General features: G+C 26.6%; 1 protein-coding gene across 3 annotated transcripts; it reads left to right on the forward strand.

Annotated features, from left to right (window-relative positions):
- Positions 1–3,544: 3,544 nt before the first annotated feature.
- On the forward strand, positions 3,545–22,758 carry LOC136082461 (S-adenosylmethionine-dependent nucleotide dehydratase RSAD2-like). 3 transcript variants are annotated; one of them, XM_065801815.1, is made up of 7 exons: positions 3,545–3,680; positions 9,199–9,294; positions 10,624–10,769; positions 12,668–12,731; positions 12,831–12,947; positions 16,926–16,981; positions 22,532–22,758. In XM_065801815.1, the coding sequence occupies exons 2-7, from the start codon at positions 9,202–9,204 to the stop codon at positions 22,647–22,649; spliced, it is 594 nt and encodes a 197-aa protein (XP_065657887.1). In that variant the 5' UTR covers positions 3,545–3,680; positions 9,199–9,201; the 3' UTR covers positions 22,650–22,758. The 3 variants fall into 3 exon arrangements, with proteins under 3 accessions (XP_065657887.1, XP_065657889.1, XP_065657888.1); XM_065801816.1 differs by lacking the exon at positions 3,545–3,680 and adding an exon at positions 4,432–4,514; XM_065801817.1 differs by lacking the exon at positions 12,831–12,947.
- Positions 22,759–23,567: the final 809 nt, after the last annotated feature.

Here is a 23,567-nt window from a genome sequence, read left to right on the forward strand (position 1 = left end):
ATATATTATATATATATATATATGTATATATATATAATATATGTATTTATATAATATATATATATGATATATATTTATATATATATATAATATATATGTATATATATATAATATATGTATATATATATTATATATATATATGTATATATATATATATATATTATGTTTATATATGTATATATATATATATTATGCATATATTTATATGTGTATTAGGGATATGACTTTTTTGCAACCTTCTAGGCCTGTATCGTAATTCAATGAACTTTTATGTAAAAAGAACGAATAGATGTTTCATTTTGACATATTTTGAAAAAAGGTCACCCCAAAACCAAAAAATCGAATTTTCAATAGGTACACTTTTGTACAGTAAATGAATATTAAAGGCTGAAGATGTTGTAAGAGTCATACTCCTGTTGTTATTTTATTTATTTATGCAACATGTACTGTGATATAACAAAAAACATTATGTGATATATAATTATACAAGTATTACAAAATTAACAGTATCAAAGCGTCTAGTACAACAATATACATAACTGTCTGTGTCTATAGGCCTACTGTGTTTAGTACATGGGTCACATGATGCTCACGTCTCATAAAGAGTCTAGCGCTTATTACTTAGAATGAAATGAAGTTGCAGTTTGTCTTTCTTTCTGCAGGAAGCATACAGGTCTTGCATCACCTTGATTGCACGTTCAGCTATCTGATTACTTCGTGGTATGTCGATGACGGATGGCTCTTTCTTCCAGTGATTTTTGAATGACTGCAATGCCTTTTTGTAAGGCTTCAATACATCAGATAAATTCTTGAAGTCATTGTCATTGTACTTTTGACTACTAAACCAATGTTCTGCCCACTCATATGAAATGAACCTGCAAACCTTCTCCAAATTCTTTTTCGCTTCAGGCATAAGAATGAACGCCAGAATGGCGAGAATGGCTCTTGAGTTCCATCTGGCATTGCTCATATTAGGAATGTTCTGAAAGTGAATCAGAGGGAAGTTTCTTTGTTCTTCATAGAACCTAAACACTCTTGTTAAATGGTACAAAAACTTCATATCGTCTCTCCACCCTGATTTATCAAGAATTTCTACAGTTCCATTCACAAACTTATCCTTCAGTTCATCATACTTATTCAACAGTTCAGACACAAATGGGTATTCAATGTTTGGAGATTTGGTATCACCCCCAAGTTCTTCGTCCATCACCAGACGGAGAATCCTGTCTAGTACGTGATGCTGACAACCGATAAATTGTGGTATTGTGACACCCTTTAATTTAAACATACGTTGCAACTTCACAACAACTCCATTTCTCTTCCCAGTATTGACGTTTGTTGTATCAGTAATGATCATCTTAATTGAATTCCACAAATTGTATTCATCAATAAGTTTGGCAATTTTTTCAGCAACAGTTTCAGCTTTGCCATCTTTTAAACGCAGTGCATCAAGTTTCACGTCAGTTCTTTCATTCTGAAGTACAACTACCTGATATTCCTTATCATCTATTCGTTTGCCGTCAAAGTGTAAGGACCACTGTTCCATTTTAAGTTGTTGTATCATTTCTTTTTTTAATTTACCTGCCTCTTTGAATATGGACTTGTAAATTGCTGATTGACTTGGAGTTGGAATATCAATACCTTGTTGTGATAATACATTGCATATTTTAGCAGCTTTCTTTGTGGAAACTCCACTTGATGTAACCATACTTACAGCAAATTTACTTTTGTAGTGCTTTCTAGTTTTTTTCTGAGTGTCCTCATCATCGTCTTTATCACCGTCGTCGTCTTCATCATCTTCACTCTTACTTTTGCAGTTTTCAGATTCAGTACCACTGTCTGTGGTAGACAGGACTTGTGATGTGGAAGGTATTGCTGTTCCAGACTGGACTTTCCTTCTCTTGGAAGGGTGAATGGTTTCTTTACTTGCCACTTGTCCTGTTGAGTACCCCACCTGTCCTTTACTTTCTTTTTGTAGGTGGTATAGACGTTTATCTTCCGAGGATAACCACTGGCCATTCACTTTCGTGATGTCAAATAATGCATTGAGAACATCATATTTTCCACGCTTGACACATTCATCATAGACCTTCAGCACCTTCATAAGCTTTGCTCTTATCACTTGATCAGACACACGTGGAAAATTCAGTTTATTGTCCCACAATTTTGTAATTTCCTTAGAAATTTGGTCTATTCGTTCTTTTCTTCCTTTAACATATGCTCCGAGAAACTGGTATCTTCCTACGATCTGCAATTGAAGTGGTATTCTGGATTTTTCATCGAGTGAATGTTCTTCTACAGCCACGCTTCCTCTTCTTCTGTGTGACTCTTGAAATCTCACCAAATTTTTAGTCCAGGTCTTCTTGTTCTTTGTTACTGTGGTATGACTTTTCTTGTGAGACATCATATAATATTGTTACGACTTTACGGATAGCTGAGCGTAAATATCCGTTTAATAAAGTCGTTTAATTAATAAAATACTTTAACTGTATAGTAATCCAATTATAGTTCGATAATCCAGTCAATGTTGATAACAGTTCGATAATCCAGTCCGTATCCTAACGATAATGCTACAACTACTTATACTTCGTACACTTACAGCGTCTTTAGTTCGCTACAGTAGTTCCTTATTAGCTCAGTTACACGCAGAGTACTTCATAGAACTATTCACATTATCAACACTGAGCTCTGACAGCAGCTCGCTTATATAATTATTTAGAGCTTCCAGAATGTTCTACTAAGTTCTATAATCTTCTACAGTCTGTTACAGTCGTCTATATCACCGTGGTAACACAATGACGTCATCACATAACAATTCCAAGTATTTGCCGACACACGGCCGTTTCGTTGCCATGGTAACGTGTAGCGTTATATTTATAAATTCATAACAAAATAATGAAATAAATAGAATTAAGCTGAGAATTAAGCTTAAGATTAAAACATCGGTCAAAAATGAATGTATAAAAATGGTAAATCAAATTTTTATTTTGGGGGTGACCTTTTTTTGTTGCAGAAAGCTATTTGGGCCTTTTTTCATGATTTTAGGTAAAAGTTCATCGATTTATGATACAGGAAACATTTTATTTGAAAAAAAAGTAAAAAGTCATATCCCTAATGTGTGTATATATATATATATACATGGCTTGTGATGAAGCGGGCGCGATCGTTCCGCGCTAGTGAAACTTGCCCGTAAATGGTATTTTTAAACCTTCTAGGCGCAATAAATAATGCTTGCTCAGCTTATAATAAGAGTATAAAATCATGCTTGTTCAAAAGTTTGGGACGGAAAAAATAATAAGCTTTTATATAGTTTTTTTATAAAATTTGAAATTAAATTTTTTAGGTAATGATAAAACTTGTTGATTCAACAGTAAAACTTCGTTTTCCTTATACTTATATCCTTATACGAAGTACTTATATAAGCATTACATCACTTGCTTTCTGCACATTTTTGTTTTGCTGTTTTATCAGCATTTTTCCGTTTTGCACTAACATAATGAATGAATAGTTAAAAGTCGTTACAGCTGATTTCAATAATGGAATGTTAAATATTTTAATCAAGTGCGCGTGGAAACATAATGTGAATAAAAAATATGCTAATGAAATGGGAATAGAAAATTAGGAAATAACTACAAGAAAATTAAAGCTTCTGAACATTTTTAGTTTTGTAAAAACGCCAAGTAAGATTTATTTGATTTATTGTTAATAATATTCCACACATCGTTTGTAGTAAAAATAAATTTTCATAATGCAGATTTCTTTAAGTTCATTTTTGTATAAAGTATAGGTTTATTATTTGACGATAAAAAAAAGGGTTATTTAAATAAGAAATTATAAAAAATATATTTGATAATTATTAATTAATTTATGAAAAAAATTAATTATTAATTAATTTTTTTCAAATTAATAAACCATAAAATAGTTTAAAAAATAGCGATCTGGCGCAAATAAAAAACAATAAGTGGGGAAGTATAAAAAACTACATTGTTGAAATAGTATAAATGCGCTGTTGTAAATACTACTTCAAACATTGACGAATGAAAGTCGTATAACAAATAGAAAGCTTTTTATAAATACAGTCTTCTGCACTTTTTAAATTTCAAGATCGCTCTCATGGCCCTGACCCTAAGAGCGCATAATTGCGCTCAATGACAACATATTGTAATTTTACGAGCGTGATATAGCACACTTGGTGATTTTCTTCATCACAAGCTCTGTACATTTATATATATATATATATATATATATATATATATATATATATATATATATATATATATATATATATATATATATATATATATGTATATATATATATATATTTTTTTTTTTATTTATATGTATATATATATATATATATATATATATATATATATATATATATATATATATATATATATATATATATATATATATATATATATATATATTAGTTACTGTTACCCACAGTACCAGGAATTTGCTAAATGCTAATATTTAGAATAGATATTTATAATCGATATATGGTATAATAGGTAAGAAATCTGAGGAGTAACTGTTTAAACTTCTAACTTAATTTTTTTTCTTTCAAACAAAAAATTTACATTTTATGTTAATAATTAAAGATAACCAAGCAAGAGCATATAAATGTGTATGTATGTATGTATGTATGTATGTATTTATATATATGTATATATATATATAAATATATATATATATATATATATATATATATATATGTGTATATATATATATATATATATATATATATATATATATATATATATATATATATATATATATATATATATATATATGTATATATATATATATATATGTATATATATATATATATATATATATATATATATATATATATATATATATATGTATATATATATATATATATATATATATATATATATATATATATATATATATATATATAAAATTGAGTAATTTTTCTTTTTCAAAAAATTGTAAAATCCCATCTATATTTCCTTGAGACTTAATTTTTTTTTTGAATGATAGTAAAGTTATTTATCTACAACTAACATGTCAATAACAAGTTCGTATATAGTTACCTTTTTTTAACAATTTACTTTTTTCAAAGGAATGCAAAAGTTCCATTCTACTTACTTGTCAACTTATATTCATAATTATTTTATCAATTTTTGTTAGTTTGACAATTTCCCATAAAATGTTGAATAAAACTACAGTTTAGTCACATTTAAAGCCTTTTTAAATAATTTGATAAGACCTAAAATTAAATATACATAGAAATGGTTGAAAAGTAGCAAAACAACCAAGTAAGCAAAGCAACAAAGTAAGCAAAGCAACCAAGTAAGCAAAGCAACCAAGTGACAAATAATAGGTATAAAGGTATATGGATGGATGGATGGCTCAATGATCAGTAATAGAGAAATAAAAAGATTATTAAAAATTTAAGAGAATTGCATCAGATATACTTTAAAAACATTTAAAACAACAGGTGACATCCAACGCCATGCAGGATCAGGAAGGTTAAAAAAAGCTACTGGACACAAAAATAGTCTTATATTTTTTGTCAAGTGCTAATCTGGTGTTAAGTTATCATAACTCACCGACGCATTCAACGAAAACTGTGAAAAATGTATTTTATCAAATGTAGTTAGAAACATTTTACTAAGGACAAAAATTGGTGTCTATGCTGCTGTTAGAAAACCTATGTTGGCGGCCAGAGATCGGCTCACAAGATTAAGGTGGTGTAAGGAGAGAGTTGGGTGGTCTTTAGAGAAGTGGAAGCAAGTAATTTTTAGTGATAAAAGTAACTTTGAATTAATAAATAGAAAAACCAAAGTTCTTGTTAAAAGATTTAAATCGGAAAAGTATAGTAATTGCTTTGTTGTATCAAGGCTGCAAATTGGCATCATTGTTTTAATGGAGTAGGAGTGTGTAACATTTATACAGGTTGAATCAACCAACATACATATATAGAGATGCTAGAGAACTGCATGGTGGACATACTGATTGATTGAAACGATTGGTGGTATTTTCAACAAGATTTGGTACCTGCCCACACAGCTCATACAGTAATAGCATAGATGAAAGAAAATAAAGTAAATTTAATGCCCTGGCCAGCTTGATCGCCAGATTTGAATCCAATCGAATTTATTTGGACTTGGATGCACAAAGATTTAGTAAACGTGTAAATACGATTCATAAATAGCCTAAAGCAAGAATTAGATACTATTTGGAGAAGAGTTCCAAACAAAATCTGCAGCAATTTTGTAAAATCAATTCTGCTTGCAAAAAAGCTTGTGGGGGATATTTTAAATACTAGCTTAGTTGTTATTTTTGTTGCTTTATTTTTTTATATATTGTAGTTTTTTATTGATATTTTTTGTTATTATGTTTTAATCAAGTGTCTTTATTTGATCTCACCCTTTATAGTGTGTTTTCTGTATATACAAAACTAATATTGTGTGTTTGGCTCTTCATCTCGATTAAAAATTAAAGACTAGACTAAGCTGTCAAGCGAAAGTGGTATAAGAAAAAAATTAGGAAGAGAGGAAGGATAAAAAATTTAAAAAGATATATTGAACAGATGTTCAGAACAAAATAAAAACACTATTGTAAAATGTATAGTAAAAAAAATAACAAGGCACCTTGCATATAATATAAAGAAGTTAAATGAAAAACACAATGATAACATTATATCCTATAGCTTGAATAAAACCATTAACTTTCAGTTTATCAGGTTGTTGCTCTAAGCAATCATGCTATGCAAGCTGATGTGTTGGTCAAAAATGATCAATATATATATTAAAAAAAAAAATTAAATAATTCAAAAATAAAACTAATTACTAGTGACTATATAAAATAATAAAAAAATAAGATAATAAATATGAAATAAAGCAATGCGTAGACAGAAAGAAGACAAAATATCTGAGTATGCACATACATATATATACATGCATACATATATACACATAAACAAACATATATATTCATACACACATATATGTATACATACATAAACATACTTATATATATATACCTTATAATAAACAAATATATGTATACATGTATGTATACATACACACATATATGTATACATACATAGACATATATATATATATATATATATATATATATATATATATATATATATATATATATATATATATATATATATATATATACCTTATAGTAAATAAATATACAAAAGTATATATAACATATCTACCTATTTTTACATATGAATGTATAGAGAGAAAATAACAAACAATCCACAATACAAATATAAGCTAAAAGGGAAAAAGCAGAAAGATAATAAAAATATCGTAAGATCTAGTTAAAGTAAAGTAGTGGACCAACGTGACGTGACCAACGTTGGTGAAACTCTATCCTCACGGTAACAATATATTCACTAATGATGTTTTAGAGAGCCTGATAAAAAATTGCCAGCATCGCTCATCAGGGTTGCATCCTTGCTATCTTTAGCATTGCCTGTAGCCTACATCATATCAATCATTGCAATAAAATAGACCTCACTACAGAAAGGCCAAACACCCACACTCTACCCAAGTTAAACAACACCAAGAATTTTTAGAAAATAATGTGGATATAGAGATAAGTATTCATGAAAAGTATACCCAACTAATATAACAAATACAAACAATAATATAAAGTATAAAAATATGCACATTTAGATGTAAAGACCATAAAATACAATATTATTCACTTTATAATAAAGAAAGAAAATGAAAAGCTTGATATGTATCTCACCATATTCGATAAGTTAGTATAAAAAAATTTTAAAGTGGAAAACTAGTTATGGCAGCTGACAGATGTGAAACTGAAAACAAAACAGATGTCAAGAAAAACAATAAGATCTTAATATAAGACATTACAGTGCTAACAATTACAAAGTGACTTGGCGGCGTAAAGCGAATAAAAAATCCTTGCAATTCTATTGGCTACAAACCCACATAAGACCAGGGTAAAGTATAGTTCAATAGCTATTTATAAAACTGTATACCTATTAAATCCATATGCAGTTAAGCAATCCAATTGCAGTTAAGCCTAGAAAACCGTCATATGTATAAATCTAATCACATATGCCACAAATCTAAGCCACTAAACATTACTATATATACTGATTTTTAATATGACTATAAGGTATGAAGTGTAAGTTATCACTGTGTGTTATGTCAAGTCCAATCAGAGGCCAGTTACAAGGGTGATTTAATCCTTTAGTTTAATTTATTTTCCTGATTAGTTGGGAAGTGCCAGTCATATATCAAAGAGCCCAAGATAGATTAGACACCTATAAATGTAGAATTTCTGACATAAGATCTCACCAGGGAAAGAATTAATTCAAAAAAATGGAAAAATATGCATCAAAGGATTAGACCGAGTTGTCAAACCCAAGTGAAATAAGGGAAAATTTTGGAAGAGAGAAAGGATAAAATAATCAAAAAGATATTTGATATATATTTATAATAATAAGTGTTTATAAGGCAATTTAATGGTATATACATTCTGAAGCAATTTTACATACATCATACGCCATTCTTTTTTGTTTATAAGAAAAAAAGCTGCAAATATTTTTCTACTACTGCTAATGCTGATACCAGCGCCAGTTTTTTTTTTTAAACACAAAAAAATTTTGTGTTTGTGTTGTGGTTCACATATTTATTCACTTATTTTGCAGAGTTTGTGGTAAAGAGTTTCATTTATACCACTACTTAATTGGATCTTAGAAATGTTTTTTGTGATTTTTCAACCTTTACCTTTCTTGCTAATATAGAGTATTGTTGAAGTTTTTATTGAGCAATTGAGCCCCTTTGAGGAAATACAAGTGAAATATCTCTTTATGAGAATGGTGAAAAATTTATCTTGATATGTATAGATATAAAACTTTAAGTTTTGATTTATATTACATATGGAAGATATATCATCATCTTCTTTTTCTTCATCTTCATCATCTTCATCATCATCATCTTCATCATCATCATCTTCATCATTATCATCATCATAATCTTGTTCATCATCATCATAGAAAAATAGGAACCAAGAGAGTACCAAGAGTAGCCTCTTGATTTCAATTAGCGACTTTAGAAAAAAAAAAATGAAATAGTTTGCAATTTTTATAAATATTCATATATACAAAATATTATTTTTAGGTTTTCTTTCTCTTTGTATTTGCAATAGTTTTTTAAAATATATTTTTAGTGGATGATTAAATATGGATGCTACCTGGACATAATGGCAGTAAGCTGTGATTCTTTTAATCATGATGTCAACAAAAAAATTGGCCGTTGCACTAAGGTTTAAATTATTTTAGTTTTAGTTAAAAAGATTAAAATATGTTTCAGACAAGTTTGTTGACATGTTTGTTGACATGTTTGTTGATATGTTTGTTGACATGTTTATTGATATGTTTGTTGACATGTTTGTTGACATGTTTGTTGACATGTTTGTTGATATATTTGTTGACATGTTTGTTGTCATGTTTGTTGACATGTTTGTTGATATGTTTGTTGTCATGTTTGTTGACATGTTTGTTGACATGTTTGTTGACATGTTTGTTGATATGTTTGTTGACATGTTTGTTGATATGTTTGTTGACATGTTTGTTGATATGTTTGTTGACATGTTTGTTGACATGTTTGTTGACATGTTTGTTGATATGTTTGTTGACATATTTGTTGTCATGTTTGTTGACATGTTTGTTGATATGTTTGTTGACATGTTTGTTGACATGTTTGGTGATGTGTTTGTTGACATGTTTGTTTTAATATTACTGTTCAGTTCAACAAAGTATTTTGTAAATTTCTGAAAAAGAAAGAAGTTGGTTTATATTTCTTCTTTGTTTTTCATTTCTTATTTTAAGTTTTCCTAGGAGGCAAATTGCAGGCGTTTCATTCTTATAATCCATGTCTTATTGTTTCAAATGTACGTCTTATTGTAACTTTTTAAAGTTTTAAACTTATTTTGTTGACAATTGGTTATTTTAAACTTTACTTCAATAACATTTATGTTATAAATATTATTTATGTGAAATTGGTTTATTTAGTAAGGTTTATTTAGTAAATTGGTTTAGTAAGGCTAAAGGTGAAATAGGTTTAGTAAGGTTTATTTAGTAAATTCTGTTTTTAAAAAATGCTTTAAACTCATATGTTTCCTTTTTTAGAAATAAAAATATAAGAAATATAGGAGTGGTAAATTAAATACAAAAAAAAAAAAAGGTGATAAATTAAATACTGTTGAGAAAACTTAATAAAAGTTACACTATTGAATAGAATTCAACAAATAAATGAAATTATTCATTCATTAATAATAAATTCGTTCATTCAACTTAACTTTAATGTATACCAACTTTGTTAATGAAAGGTTTTTTTATCTAAAATTTTTTTAGTATTAAATATATTTCATTCAATTTTTGATTGCACTCTATAATATTTGTATTTTTTAAAAAGTGTTTAATATTGGTTGCCATAGCAACTGTTACTATTTAAGTATACTACATTTTGAGTTTGATTTTTTTGTTTTGTTTTAGTGACCTTAAATATGACAAAGGCATTTTATCTGATCAATAATAAATTATGGAGGATATACTTAGTATCAAGGATTTAATTATCATATTTTTGTTTATAGAATGGAAAAAATCAGTTTGATATTTTGCACCAAATTCGTAATTGGTGTAGAGAATACAATGTTATGTTTAAATTAAATACAGTTGTTAACCGCTTCAACTTTAATGAAGATATGAATGAACAAGTCAAAAAGATCAATCCAATTAGGTCAGTAATTTTTAAAAAACATTTAGTTTTTGTAAATAAGGTTCTTAAAGAGGTAAGATGTAAATTACAAGTCAAAAAGTGCTACATGTTTCAAAAATAAAGAAATTTTTAATGAATCAAAAATAAGCAAATATGTACAATAATTTATTTCGATAAAAGGGGTATAAGTTACATACATTTATATTTTTTATTTAATTTACTCCCAACAATGCTGTAAGCAATCACTATTTAAGTTAGGAGTTACCAGAATGTTTACATAGTAACAAACATATCAACTATGTCAGAAAAACAAGGAGTATTTTTAAAGAAAACAGACAGAAGACTTAAAAAACTGTAAGTGAAAAGTAGTATGAGTCAGGAACACAAAAAGGTGAAAGAAAGTTTCAAAGCACTTATGTTGAAGGAAAAAAATTAAATGAAGTTTTTAGGGCATGAAGGGATAGTTATAGTAAAAGGACTTTGCTTAATGGCGAGTCATGCAAGATTGAGTTTTAGTTGATGGAACAAAAGGTGGTAGCTTGTTTGAGCAACAGCCTTTATGGAATTTGTAGAAAGGAAAAAGGCATGCAACTTTATGGCGATGGGACAGAGTCTACATTTACAATACGTTTTTAGCTACATTTACAATACATTTTTGGACCTAAAAGAGAAAAGGCTTTAGAGGAGCTCGAATGTAATCTAAAGTATACATATACAAAGATGGATAAGAGATTTATAGATGTAGAGAATGGAATTTGGAGTAAGGAAATGGCAAGCACAATATCATCAATATCAATATCAACAGCTTATCAGATGCTAACTTTGCAATGAATTGTTTCCATGGTTTCCATGAAACGTCAGTTGTAAAAAATAATCTGTGTTTTCATTTTTAGCAAAATCAAAGTTCCAATATCAAACATAGTTTCCATATCTGAAATTAAGTTTGCATCATCTGCAACCCGTCTTTTATAATTGATTTGGAAAAAAACTATCCCATAAGCACAGAATTGAAAATTAACATTAATATATATATATATATATATATATATATATATATATATATATATATATATATATATATATATATATATAGTATTAGTATTAGTATTAGTTTATTCTGTGACTGATTCTGTGAATATTGCTACCAGTGAGTGTGATTTTATACACACTTTGACAGCTGAGTCTCTTTTTCTAAAATGACAATATCTTGTTTTTGATAAGGAGTCCTACGGGTACAGCAAACTCAAGAAGTGGTCAGACAAAAAAAAAGACAGAGATTTCAGCAGTTCTGCATCAAATTAAACAACGGATTTCTTTATAATGCCCAACATGTGATTTGCTTTGCTCGCACTTGATAATACCTGATTTTTCCATTTCAAGTTATCTGAAAAATCACTCCTAGGTCTCTTTCAGAATCTGATGTATTGAGTTTACAACTATTTATATAAAATGGATATTGCTTATTTTTAAAGCCATAGTGCATAACTAAATACTTTTCAATATTAAAATTAAGTAATCAGTCTTGTTTCCAAGCATATGTAGAGTTCAAATCGCATTGTAGTTTATTATGTAACTCATCAGAAGAACTAATTGACATGATTTTTGTGTCATCAGCATACAATTTTGAAATATTTTTTAGAGACTCAGGAAGATCATTTATATAGAGTATAAACAGTAGTGGACCCAATACTGAGCCTTGAGGAACTCCACTGTACACCTCAGCCCAAGTTGAAACATAATCTCCCATAAGGATTCTCTGCCTTCTATTAGATAAGAAAGCTCGAAACCAATTAAGTTCCAGGCCACTAATACCATTTTATTAATACCATATATATATAAATATATATATATATAAAATATATATATATATATATATAATATATATATATATATATATGTCTGTGTGTTTTTTTCACCAGGTGGAAAGTGTTCCAATGCTTGGCTATTGAAGCAGAAAATATTGGGGATACTGCACTAAGACAGGTTAAATTTAATTATAGGTTATAATTAACATTAAATTGTTTTAGATTGTTACCATTAAAATGTTTTAGATTGTTTAAGGTTTAATTTTAAAATTTTAAGGTTGAACCATTTTTAATCACTGATGAAGAGTTTAATTCATTTTTGGCTAGACATAAAGGAATTGAAAATTTAGTTCCTGAAAGTAATATAGCTATGCGAAATTCATATCTAATTCTGGTAATTTTGTTTTATTGTTTTCAGGAATTTTTTTTTTATAATTTATTTTAAATATAAGTAATTATTTTAAAAGATAAATCTTTAGAATTATTTTCATAATTTTGAGATTTAAAAAAAAAATTAAGTATGTAAAAAAAAAGTATATGCTAAAATAAAAGAAATTACCACAATTCAAAGGTAAAACTCCCAAATAAATGTACGTTTAAGTTGAAACTTTTTTTATTTTATGATGTTTAATTGCTTGTTTACTTATGTTTTAATTTATGAATAAGCAATATTCATTTTGCAATTTATTCATTCTGCAATTTATTTATTTTTCAACCAATACTTTTAACAAATACTTTAGAGTAAGAAGTTGAAATCTTTTAATTAAATTTATGATAAAATGAAAACAAAGCAGAAGTTTTTTAAACCTCTTTTTTTTTTTAAAGCATACAATTATTTTGTGAGATGTTGCATTAGCCTGAAACATAAAAGTATGTTTGCAGACTAAATTTTTAATTTTTCAGACTAGCTTATTGATTAATAATAAAATTGCTTCACATTCGAAAGTTTTTTAACTTTCTCTTATGAAATAAGAATTTTTTCTATGAAAAATGAATTGCAAATATAAAATATTCAATAAGTTGGTCTACAAAATAAAAAACTTTTGTTTTGTTTTGTGTTTAAAGACAAGTCTTTAACTTATATTTATAGTATAAGTTTATATTTTTAACTTTGACAAACCTGTGAAACTTCTAAAAAATGAATATTCCCAATTGTTTTTTTTGTTTTTTTTTATCCATTTATTTAACCATAAAATATGAAAATTTACAATAATATTTTATAAACTCACATAAATAAGGTTAGGTGTCACTCATATATTTAAAAACTAGTCAATGGCGTGACACCTAAAATAAAAAAAATAAAAAATAAAAATGAAACAGAAAAAATTATAAATAAGAAAAAAAAAATTAATAAAATAAACATAACAATTGCAAAAATTAGGACAACAACCATAAAACTATTACTACAATTGGATCACTATCACTACCATTATAAGTAATATTAATAAAATTTATATATTATAAGTAATATTAATAAGATTTATAAAACAAAGGTAAATTAATGATAATAATAATATTATTAGTAGAGTTGAAAAAGACAGTATAAAATAAAATAAATAATAGTTTTATATATACAGTAATATAAAAAAAGCAATAATAATAAAAGATGAAATTAATATTCATTAAATATATACTCAAATAAAAATTTCTTAATTTAGTTTCGATTGAGAAGAAGAATGTTGGTAATAATAGGATATTTAGTTAAAATCTTTTTTTTTATAAATGGTATTGTTTGATTTCAGTTAGAAATACATTGATGTTTTATAGAGCGCTTGCCATATTTAATAGTGTTGAAAAAGGAAGTGTGCAAGTTAAAGTTTTCAGTATTTTGCGTGTAATATTTGTGTGTGTCACTTGTTTTCATTAAAAAAATGAACGAGTTTGGTAGTTTATTTTGAAGAGAATCAAACACGAAGAGCAATTATAAAGCTTTACAAGATCTTGAAATTTTAGAATTTTTAATTCAGAAAATCTATTTTCGATATTAGATCGTAAAGGAGAAAATGTCATAATTCTTAAGGAAGTGTTTTGTAAACTGTTTATACGATGTAATAGAAAACTACCTTTTTGACACCAAACAGTGCAACAATAACTTAGATGTTAGAAGAATAAGGCATAGTAAATTGATATTAGAACATGTTGGTGAACATAATGTCGTACTAATGACAACATACTATTGGGATGTGAAAGTTTTTTATATAATTGAATTATTTGATAGTACCATGATAGGTTTTTGTCAAGAAATAACCCAAGGTGTTTTATATATTTAGATGGGAAAAGTCTTTTACCATTAATTTTAATTTTCACATTATTACTATCAATCTTTTTTTTTGGAGGGTGAAAAATAATAAATTCAGTTTTATTGATATTTAGGGAAAGACGGTTACTATTTATCCAATAACACAAATGATGGAGATCTGAATTAACTTTTTTACAAAGCTGGGCAAGTGATTTACTTATGCATAGAAGATTAGTGTCGTCAGCAAAATGATGAACAATCGAATTATTTATAGAGTGAGGCAGATCATTAATATATATGAAAAACAGTAAAGGTCCTAGAACAAAACCTTTTTGGGCACCATACTTAATAACTTTACTTGTGGATTGAAACCCATTCAAGATAAACTGAGTATAATTGTTAAAATAGTATGAAAACCAATCATTAGCGATACCCCGTATACCATAGTGATACAATTTTTCAATTAAAATCTTATAGTCAACTGTATCAAATGCTTTTGGAGATCAATAAAGACGCCACAAGCAAAAGAACCACTATCAATCGCACCACGAATCATTTCAGTAATGCTAATAAGTGCATGGGAAGTAGAGTGTTTTAAATGAAATCCAAACTGACAGCCGCAGAGACACTTAGAATTATCAAGAAAGTGGTAGATATGAGAATACATTAATTTTTCAAGAATTTTGCTGATATTTGATAATTATGATATTGGTCTATAGTTATTGCAGTCAAGTTTTGAGTCCTTTTTATGGAATGGTTTAACAGATGCAGTTTTTAAAATATTAGGGAATATACCAGTAGCGAATGAGAGATTAAATAGTTTAGAAAGTACTGAGGAAATATCATTAGCAAGAAGTTTTAGATTAAAGGTTGGAACGCTATTTGGACCAGAAGCCTTGCCATCATTTAGAGCAAGAATAATTGATATTATTTCATTTTTTTCAGTAGGTTTAATGAAAAGAGAGTCAGGGTTTGATGTTTTTAAATATTTATGGAAGTCAGTGTGAGATGAATGATTATTTTTTTTTGCAGTTCTTCAGGGATTGATTCAACTGGATCATTGACAATGGTGTTGTTTGAAGATATACAAGATGTATATGAGATATCATTCGAACGTATATTCAAAAGAGTTCTAATACCCTTCCATGTAGCTCTCAAACTATTGCTATTGGTAGTAAAGTAGTAAGAAAAGTGTTTATTTTTTCTTCTACGAACAAGTGTTACAAGTAAATTTCTATAGGTTTTGTAAGTTTTTTCAAGAATTAGTTTATCGTGTTTTAAGGAACTTCTTAAATATATTGTTTCGTTTTTTTATCGAGGTTAAAATTGCTGAAGTAATCCATGGTTTAAGGCTTCGAGTTAAGCCACGGTTACTTATTTTTTTTAGCGCTGCGTGTTGGTCTAGAAGAGAGTTAAAGGTAGTGAAGAAATCTTCATATGATTTATTTGTATTACTATTGGAAACTTTGATTACTTTATCCCAGTTCATTTCCAAGTAATCATTCCTGAGTTCTTCACTATTTAATTTTTTGAAGTTTCAAAGAATAATATTGCTTTTTCGAGAATTAATAATTCTTTTTTTAAAAGATGAATAAATTAAAAACTGTGACAAATGATCCGATATTTTAATAGTTAGATTGCCGGAAAAAATGTCTTTAGAAGTTGAATTAGAAAATATATTATCAATTAAAGTACTTGAGTGATTTGTAATTCTTGTCGGTAAAGATATAAAAAAGGAAGAAAGTTATTTGAAGCAATGGTGTTCAAATACTCTGAGATTGTAAAGTTTTTTTTTTTTTTACTAATTATAAAAGTATTAATATGTATCCTATATATTATTATTGTTTATAATTAGTAGTTTGTATATTGTTGTTGAGTATTTTTTTTAATCTACCAAGTTGGCACAAAACATATAAATACGGCTAAAACACATCTTGGTTTTTAAATACGCATTAATACATTTAAAAAAATGTTTTAATACGTATTTTTTAATACGTATTAAATTATTTTTTAAAACAAGTTTTAATACGTTTAAAAGACGTTTTGTGCCCACTGGGTAACTTAAAAAGATTTTTTGTTTTAAAAAAATTGAATAGATTTAAACAAGTTTAAACATACTTTAACATGTTATAGGACGAGTACATGCGATTTTTGGACAACACTGGTGGATCTAAAACTCCATCGAAAAGGTATTGTTTGTTTACATATATTATTTTTTTATCAATATTTTTTAACATATATATATATATATATATATATATATATATATATATATATATATATATATATATATATATATATATATATATATATATATATATATATATATACAGGGTGTTAGCCAGCCTGATGGCACCGCGTATAACGCGGTTTCCCACTTGGTTTAAAATTCCCAGAGGTTCTTAAGATCATGGTAAAAAAAAAATTAAATCAGTTTCAGATTTAAAGTGTTGCGCTGGACGAGTAAAAAACGCAATTAGTATGCACGACAAGGAAATGAATTAAGTTAATGAATTAAGAATTAAGATCAATTTTTTAATGTGAAAAAACGTGTCGTCATTAACAAGCAAGATCATTCATTCAAAAGTTAAAAAAAAATTATTTTTAATTTTTAAGACGTCAGTTATTCTCCAGTTAAAATTGTTCAATACTTTTAATAAATTATTTCATTAATTTGTTTTTGTTATTTAAAAAATCTTTATTTACATTCTTGCTGTTTATCTTAAGTTAGGAAAGTTACAAATAAAATTTGCATATTAATAAATATTATAATTTAAAATAAGTTAATAACGTTTTTATATTAAAAGATTTATTAATAATTTCGGTAAAATAAGTTAGCTAGTAAAGTAAACCGAAAATAACAACAAAAAAATCAAAAATAAAACATGCAATGAAGCGTATTATATATTTTATATTTGCGTAAAACATAAACGAAGATATATTATAAATTATTAATTATTAACAATATTTACAATAATTACAAAATTTTTTTTTTTTTCTAAATTTACAAATACAAAATTTAAGTAGATATTTAATGTATATCTGTAAATTAAAAAAGAAAAAAAAAAATTAGTTTTTGTATTTAAATATATTTTTTACTTAAATACCTAATTTACTAGATATTTAAATATGCCGATTAAATTTAGTTGATGCCCTCATTTTAAAATACTATAGCGTCTGTATGATATTTTGTTGACTACTACACATTTCCGTTAAATGATCAGGTCTATGAATCATGAAAAGACGAAAAAATAAAATGATAAATTTTGCGTTATCATAAAATATAAATGTTTAAAGCGAAAAAACCCAGGCCGTAGATTCTTTTTTTTTTTAAATCTTTTTAATATCCCAATCGCTTGTCCAAATTCGAATAAGATTTTAAATAAACACGATTTTTAGGTAAAATGAACATCATAGATTAAAAATTTGATCTGTTCCGGTCGTTTATTGGCGCTTGTTCTTGATTGCAATTTTTATTTAGTCGGAATTCTTGTATTTTTTGTAAAAATTGATAGAAATATTGTATTTTGACAACTATATAAAGCTGATATAGGTCAGAAACGATTAGAACTAGGATCTATAGAAAATTAAGGCACTTTTTCAAAAGATTTTTAACTAAATTTAGTTAACGCCGATGAGCGAAAGTGATCTAAAGACTCCAAAATGGTGTTCTTTAAATTCATTATTATGGGTAGTAAAAAGGATTAGAAATTTATATATAAAAAAGAAAAGTTTCTTCAAATATTAAAAAAACCTGAAGCGAAAAAAAATATAACATCTAAAGCTTTTGTTTGGACATAAAACGCCTATAAAATCATGCTAATTTCAAATAAATAAGTTCGAATAATTTGTAAATCGCCAACCAATAATAATTTGGCGAGCCAACCAAGTTTTTCAATTAAAAGTTGTTAAAATTTTGGAAACTTTAATTAAACTTTCATTTAAAAGCTATCGATTTAAATGAGTTTTTTAACTCTTGAATGTATCTATGATAAAAATTGTAACATAAAATATGATGAACAATAATGCGATTACCTATGTAAGAAAGTTAAGAAATTTTTTTTAAGTATTTTAAAATTTTTAGTTATAAAATGCTAAAGTATTTAAAAACTGAAAAATTCAAAATCTTTCCATATAATTAGGGTTGCCAACGTCTGAATTTTATGAAAATTAAAATTTTGCGGATTTTAAAAACCTGGAACAATTTTTTTTTTAGTGTTTTCCTTCGTAAAAGCCGTAAAATTCTGGCCTACGTATAACGTATAGTGTTTTTTATTGACTGTCGTTAATTAAAAAGTTGTTTTAGCAAGTTAAAAAGTTACAAGAGGATCTTGGAAATCGTCAAAAATGTTTTGTTAAAAATTAAATACTATTTAGCATTTTTTTTACATTTATAATTTAAAAATAAAATTAAAAATAACAGAAGACAGTATGTGTAACTAATCCTTTAAACCTTTCAAAACTGTATTTAAAAGCGATGTACGCAATTAAAATAGATCAAAGTTTCAATGAATAAATATATTAATTCATTCATTAAAAAAATTTCAAACAATTGTCTTTTGTTCTTGTTTTCTCTCTACAAATATCAAACAAAGGAGATAAGTGATTTAAAAATGAAAACTGACGAAGATTGCTCAAAATGAAACAAGTTGAATAATTAGAATTAAACATTTATAAAATATAAAAATATTCCTGAAATATAAAATAGAAAAATATTCCTATGAATAACCCAGCAAAAATAGAAAATTTTTATTGAAACTTAATTGTTTCTGAAAAATTGTATCTACTTTTTTAAATGTCAGAAAGTAATGACCTTTTTTTTTTTTTTTGGCGGCACCTAAATTCCCAATTTCGCTAAAACGCTGTATGATTTTTTTCCTGGCTAACACCCTGATATATATATATATATATATATATATATATATATATATATATATATATATATATATATATATATATATATATATATCTATATATATATATATAGATATATATATATATATATATATATATGAATGTTGTATACTGCTGGAAATACAACTTTCTTCTGTTTTTGAGTGATATCTTTTTTTAAAAAATAGATCAAATTATATTCAAATCATTTAAATGAAAAAATACAACTTTATAATGGAACTTAAAGTTTTATGCCATTCGGCAATCATCAGCCGTATTATTTAAATATAAAATAAAAACCGTTATAAAAAATACAAGTTAAACATTGCAACGGCATCTGACGTCAGGTATATGTGATCCGATATTTGCGGATTCAAAGTTAGATGGAAGAATCAAAGTTAGATATAATTTTTTCCTATGCCTACAAGCAGAAACCAATTCACTTTTTTTGTTAAGTAGTAATCGACTATCAAAAGTCATAATAAAATATTTTTCATTGATGCAAAGGTTATACTTTTTTGTAGATGGGTTATAAGATTGTCATCTTTTAATTATGTTCCACTTAATTATAGGCATGTTACCTGCGTCTTTATGTTTCTAGATTTCCTTGGAAAGTTCTGTATCATTCCTATACCTGGTTGCATTAAATGATTTAAGGTGGTTCTCAAATCTAAGCTTAAATGAGTTTTTACTAATACCGATATAAGATTTTTCCGTAAGACTGGGATTAGGTGCTAAAGTTGTCTTATATACAACATTTTTTGATAGACTGGTTATTTAACGGGCATGTGGTTTTCTTAATTCAGTTGCAATTTATATCATTAGCTGCCAAATATTCGATCAATTATTAATTCACACAACCAACAAAATTGGTATTGTGGTTTATTCTCCTCCGGCTAATTGCCATACAGAGACCACCATACCAAGGTACGCAAAGACATGTTCAGCCCCCCTAAAAGGAGCGTCATAGCCGCTTTACAGCCAAGAGTAAAGTGAGTTTTAGAAAAACAAATACATGTTAGAATAAAAGATAGAAGTAGTCGGGTTACAAAGATAGCATAGAGAAACGCAGACAGTAATTGCACACGATGTTAGAGGGTGCAATCGGTGGAACACATGCTGTTAATTAGGTTAACCTTATTAAAGATAGAAAAAAGCACAGGGACTTTTTTTCACAACCAACATGTGTCTTTTTCACAACTAACATAATTTGCGCAACCAACTCACTTCTAGTACCTTTCTTTTCCTTTTCTTTATTAGTATTCTCTTTTTCTTGCTTGTGGTTTTCTTTTTTTGAGCCAATTTGTCTTATATCTCCAAACAAATAATGAAGATCATTTTTCAATCTTGGATTCGGTTTACAGTGTGTCTTGATATATCACATTATCTTGCCTTGATTATCTTGATCTTTCACTTATTGATTAATGCTTATTGGTCAAAAGATATTGAAAAACTGCTTTTTTCAGAACTAATTTTTTTTTTTCTCCCATTTTTTCAATTTAAAACTTTTTAAAAAAATATTTAAATAACTAGTAACATTTTATTAAAATAACTAGTACCTTTTCTTTTACTGTACAAAATACTGATTTTAAGAAGAAAAAAATTTTGAAAAAATGAAATGGTTTCTGCATTTCATTTTTTCCATTCAAATTGATAGAAAAGCTCCGTGAATTCAGCAAATAAACAGTTACTTAACTCAACTTACAGAGTTTACGCGAAAGTCAAAAATAAATGAATAAAATTTATATATTGTTATAAAAATGTAATTCGGCTATCAAGTAAAAATACTTGTGAAATGATTTAAAATTATAATACACAAACACAACATAAAAACTCAGTAGTTTTGAGTACTATATATATATATATATATATATATATATATATATATATATATATATATATATATATATATATATATATATCTATATTTATATATTTATATATATATATATATATATATATATATATATATATATATATATATATATATATATATATATATATATATATATATATATATATGTATATGTATGTATACACGTTATAAAAAACAAATAAATACACTGTCAATCGCAAATTCAATATAATGTTTAGATAAAACTTGACTTATTAGTAAATTATGTTTTATTTTATTACAATGCTTTAAGATCCTTTTCTTATGAATTGTATTTTTTTAAAGTTCATATTGTTTAATGTTTCTTTTATATACTATAAAAACGTAACACTAAATAATATGAACTTTAAAAAAATTCAATACATAAGAAAAGGTTTTTATACCATATTAATCCTATATAATATAGGAAACTAATTTTCAGAAGTACCTATCTTTAATAAATATTTCTATCTATTTATAACAGCATCCTTAATCTAAATTAAAGAGAATTTTTTGTGAATGCACTTCTTTAGTTCCAGTAAAACTAAATATATTAAAATCTCTAACTTGAAATTATATACGTGTATAATTTCTTCTCATGAAAAATAAAAATGGCGCTCTGTAAATTAGAGACTACTAAAGTATACTAAAATATACGGTTAAAGTCCGTAATTTAACGTTGCGGAACTTCTCCTTATCATAAATACGGACAAAATCATATAAAGTGATGTGATTATTTCAAAAATCTTAAAAGTATAGGTAAAAGACCGTAAATTATTGAAAACATTGTTTTTGCCGTAACATAACAATGGAAAAAGTTGGATAAATACCATGGAGTTCTTTTACAGTGCAAAATTTTTATTTTTGTAACTTAGCGCGTTTTGCTTCTCATATAATGTTTTTATTATTTAATCGTTATTTAATATGTATTTATTATTTACTATTACATAGTACATCGTTGAAAATTTTTTAGTTTGCTTGACGTTGGTGTGCAGAATGCTCTAAATAAAAGTGGATTTGACGAAAAAATGTTTTTTAAACGAGGTGGAAAGTATCAATGGAGTAAAGAAGATCAGATATTAGAGTGGTAATCGTTTAACTTGACCCAGACTATTGGAACTGTTTTTAAAAAACGTTTTTTATTTTGTAAATTTTTCTTATATTTATGTTATTTAAATACACACTAAAATAAAGTAGTAATCACCAATAAATTATTACAAATATAAACTAAAGTAAAATGCAAAAAAAAGAAAAATTATGTGAATAGAGGAGTGTTAAGCTCTCCCACGAAACATGACATAGTTGACGTTGCATCAAAAAACATGGCATAGATTTCTCTATAAGTAATTTTTTTTATTTATGGCTGTTTTCTTATATAAGATGGAAAAAAGTTGTCAAAAAGAATAAAAATTAAATGTAAAATTGCATTTTTAGATTTTTAGCATTTTCTATTAAAATGTATGCCAAAATAAATTTTAGTAAATTGTCGGATTTGGAACTAGTTTACCTGATATTTCGGTTTATTTCGGTTTTGGCGTATTTCCCGTCTCTGTCGATCACTCGATGTAGCCAAAATTTTAGGGCTTTTCGGTTTCCAGGTTCCAAGCGTCGCAAATTCTTGCAAAGTTTCCTTATATGACATAAGTATAACATCTTCAACAGTAAAAAATGCTGCATCCGATCCTGTATACCATTGCATGGTTGACTATAACTTTTTTTCATAAATTGTCAACTTTTTGTCTTTTTAAAAAATAAGTTATAAAAGGAAAAGCCGATGTGAGCATTGGATATCTAGAGTTTTGTCCCACCATCGGTAAGAATCGAGGCGTGAACTTCTTAATTAAATGCTCTTTCGCGGTGCTCTGTGACAAGACCGTTAGGTCTTATTGGGGCGCCTAAAACAAAAATTTAAAAAAAAAACGTTAAGAAATTGAAAAAAAAAACTTTTCTTTAAATATATAAACCATCTGGCCTCACCAAAATCCTTTGTTTCTCATTTGTTCACTGTG

The sequence above is a fragment of the Hydra vulgaris genome, chromosome 07 (assembly GCF_038396675.1).
Source record: "Hydra vulgaris chromosome 07, alternate assembly HydraT2T_AEP".
NCBI lineage: Eukaryota > Metazoa > Cnidaria > Hydrozoa > Anthoathecata > Hydridae > Hydra > Hydra vulgaris.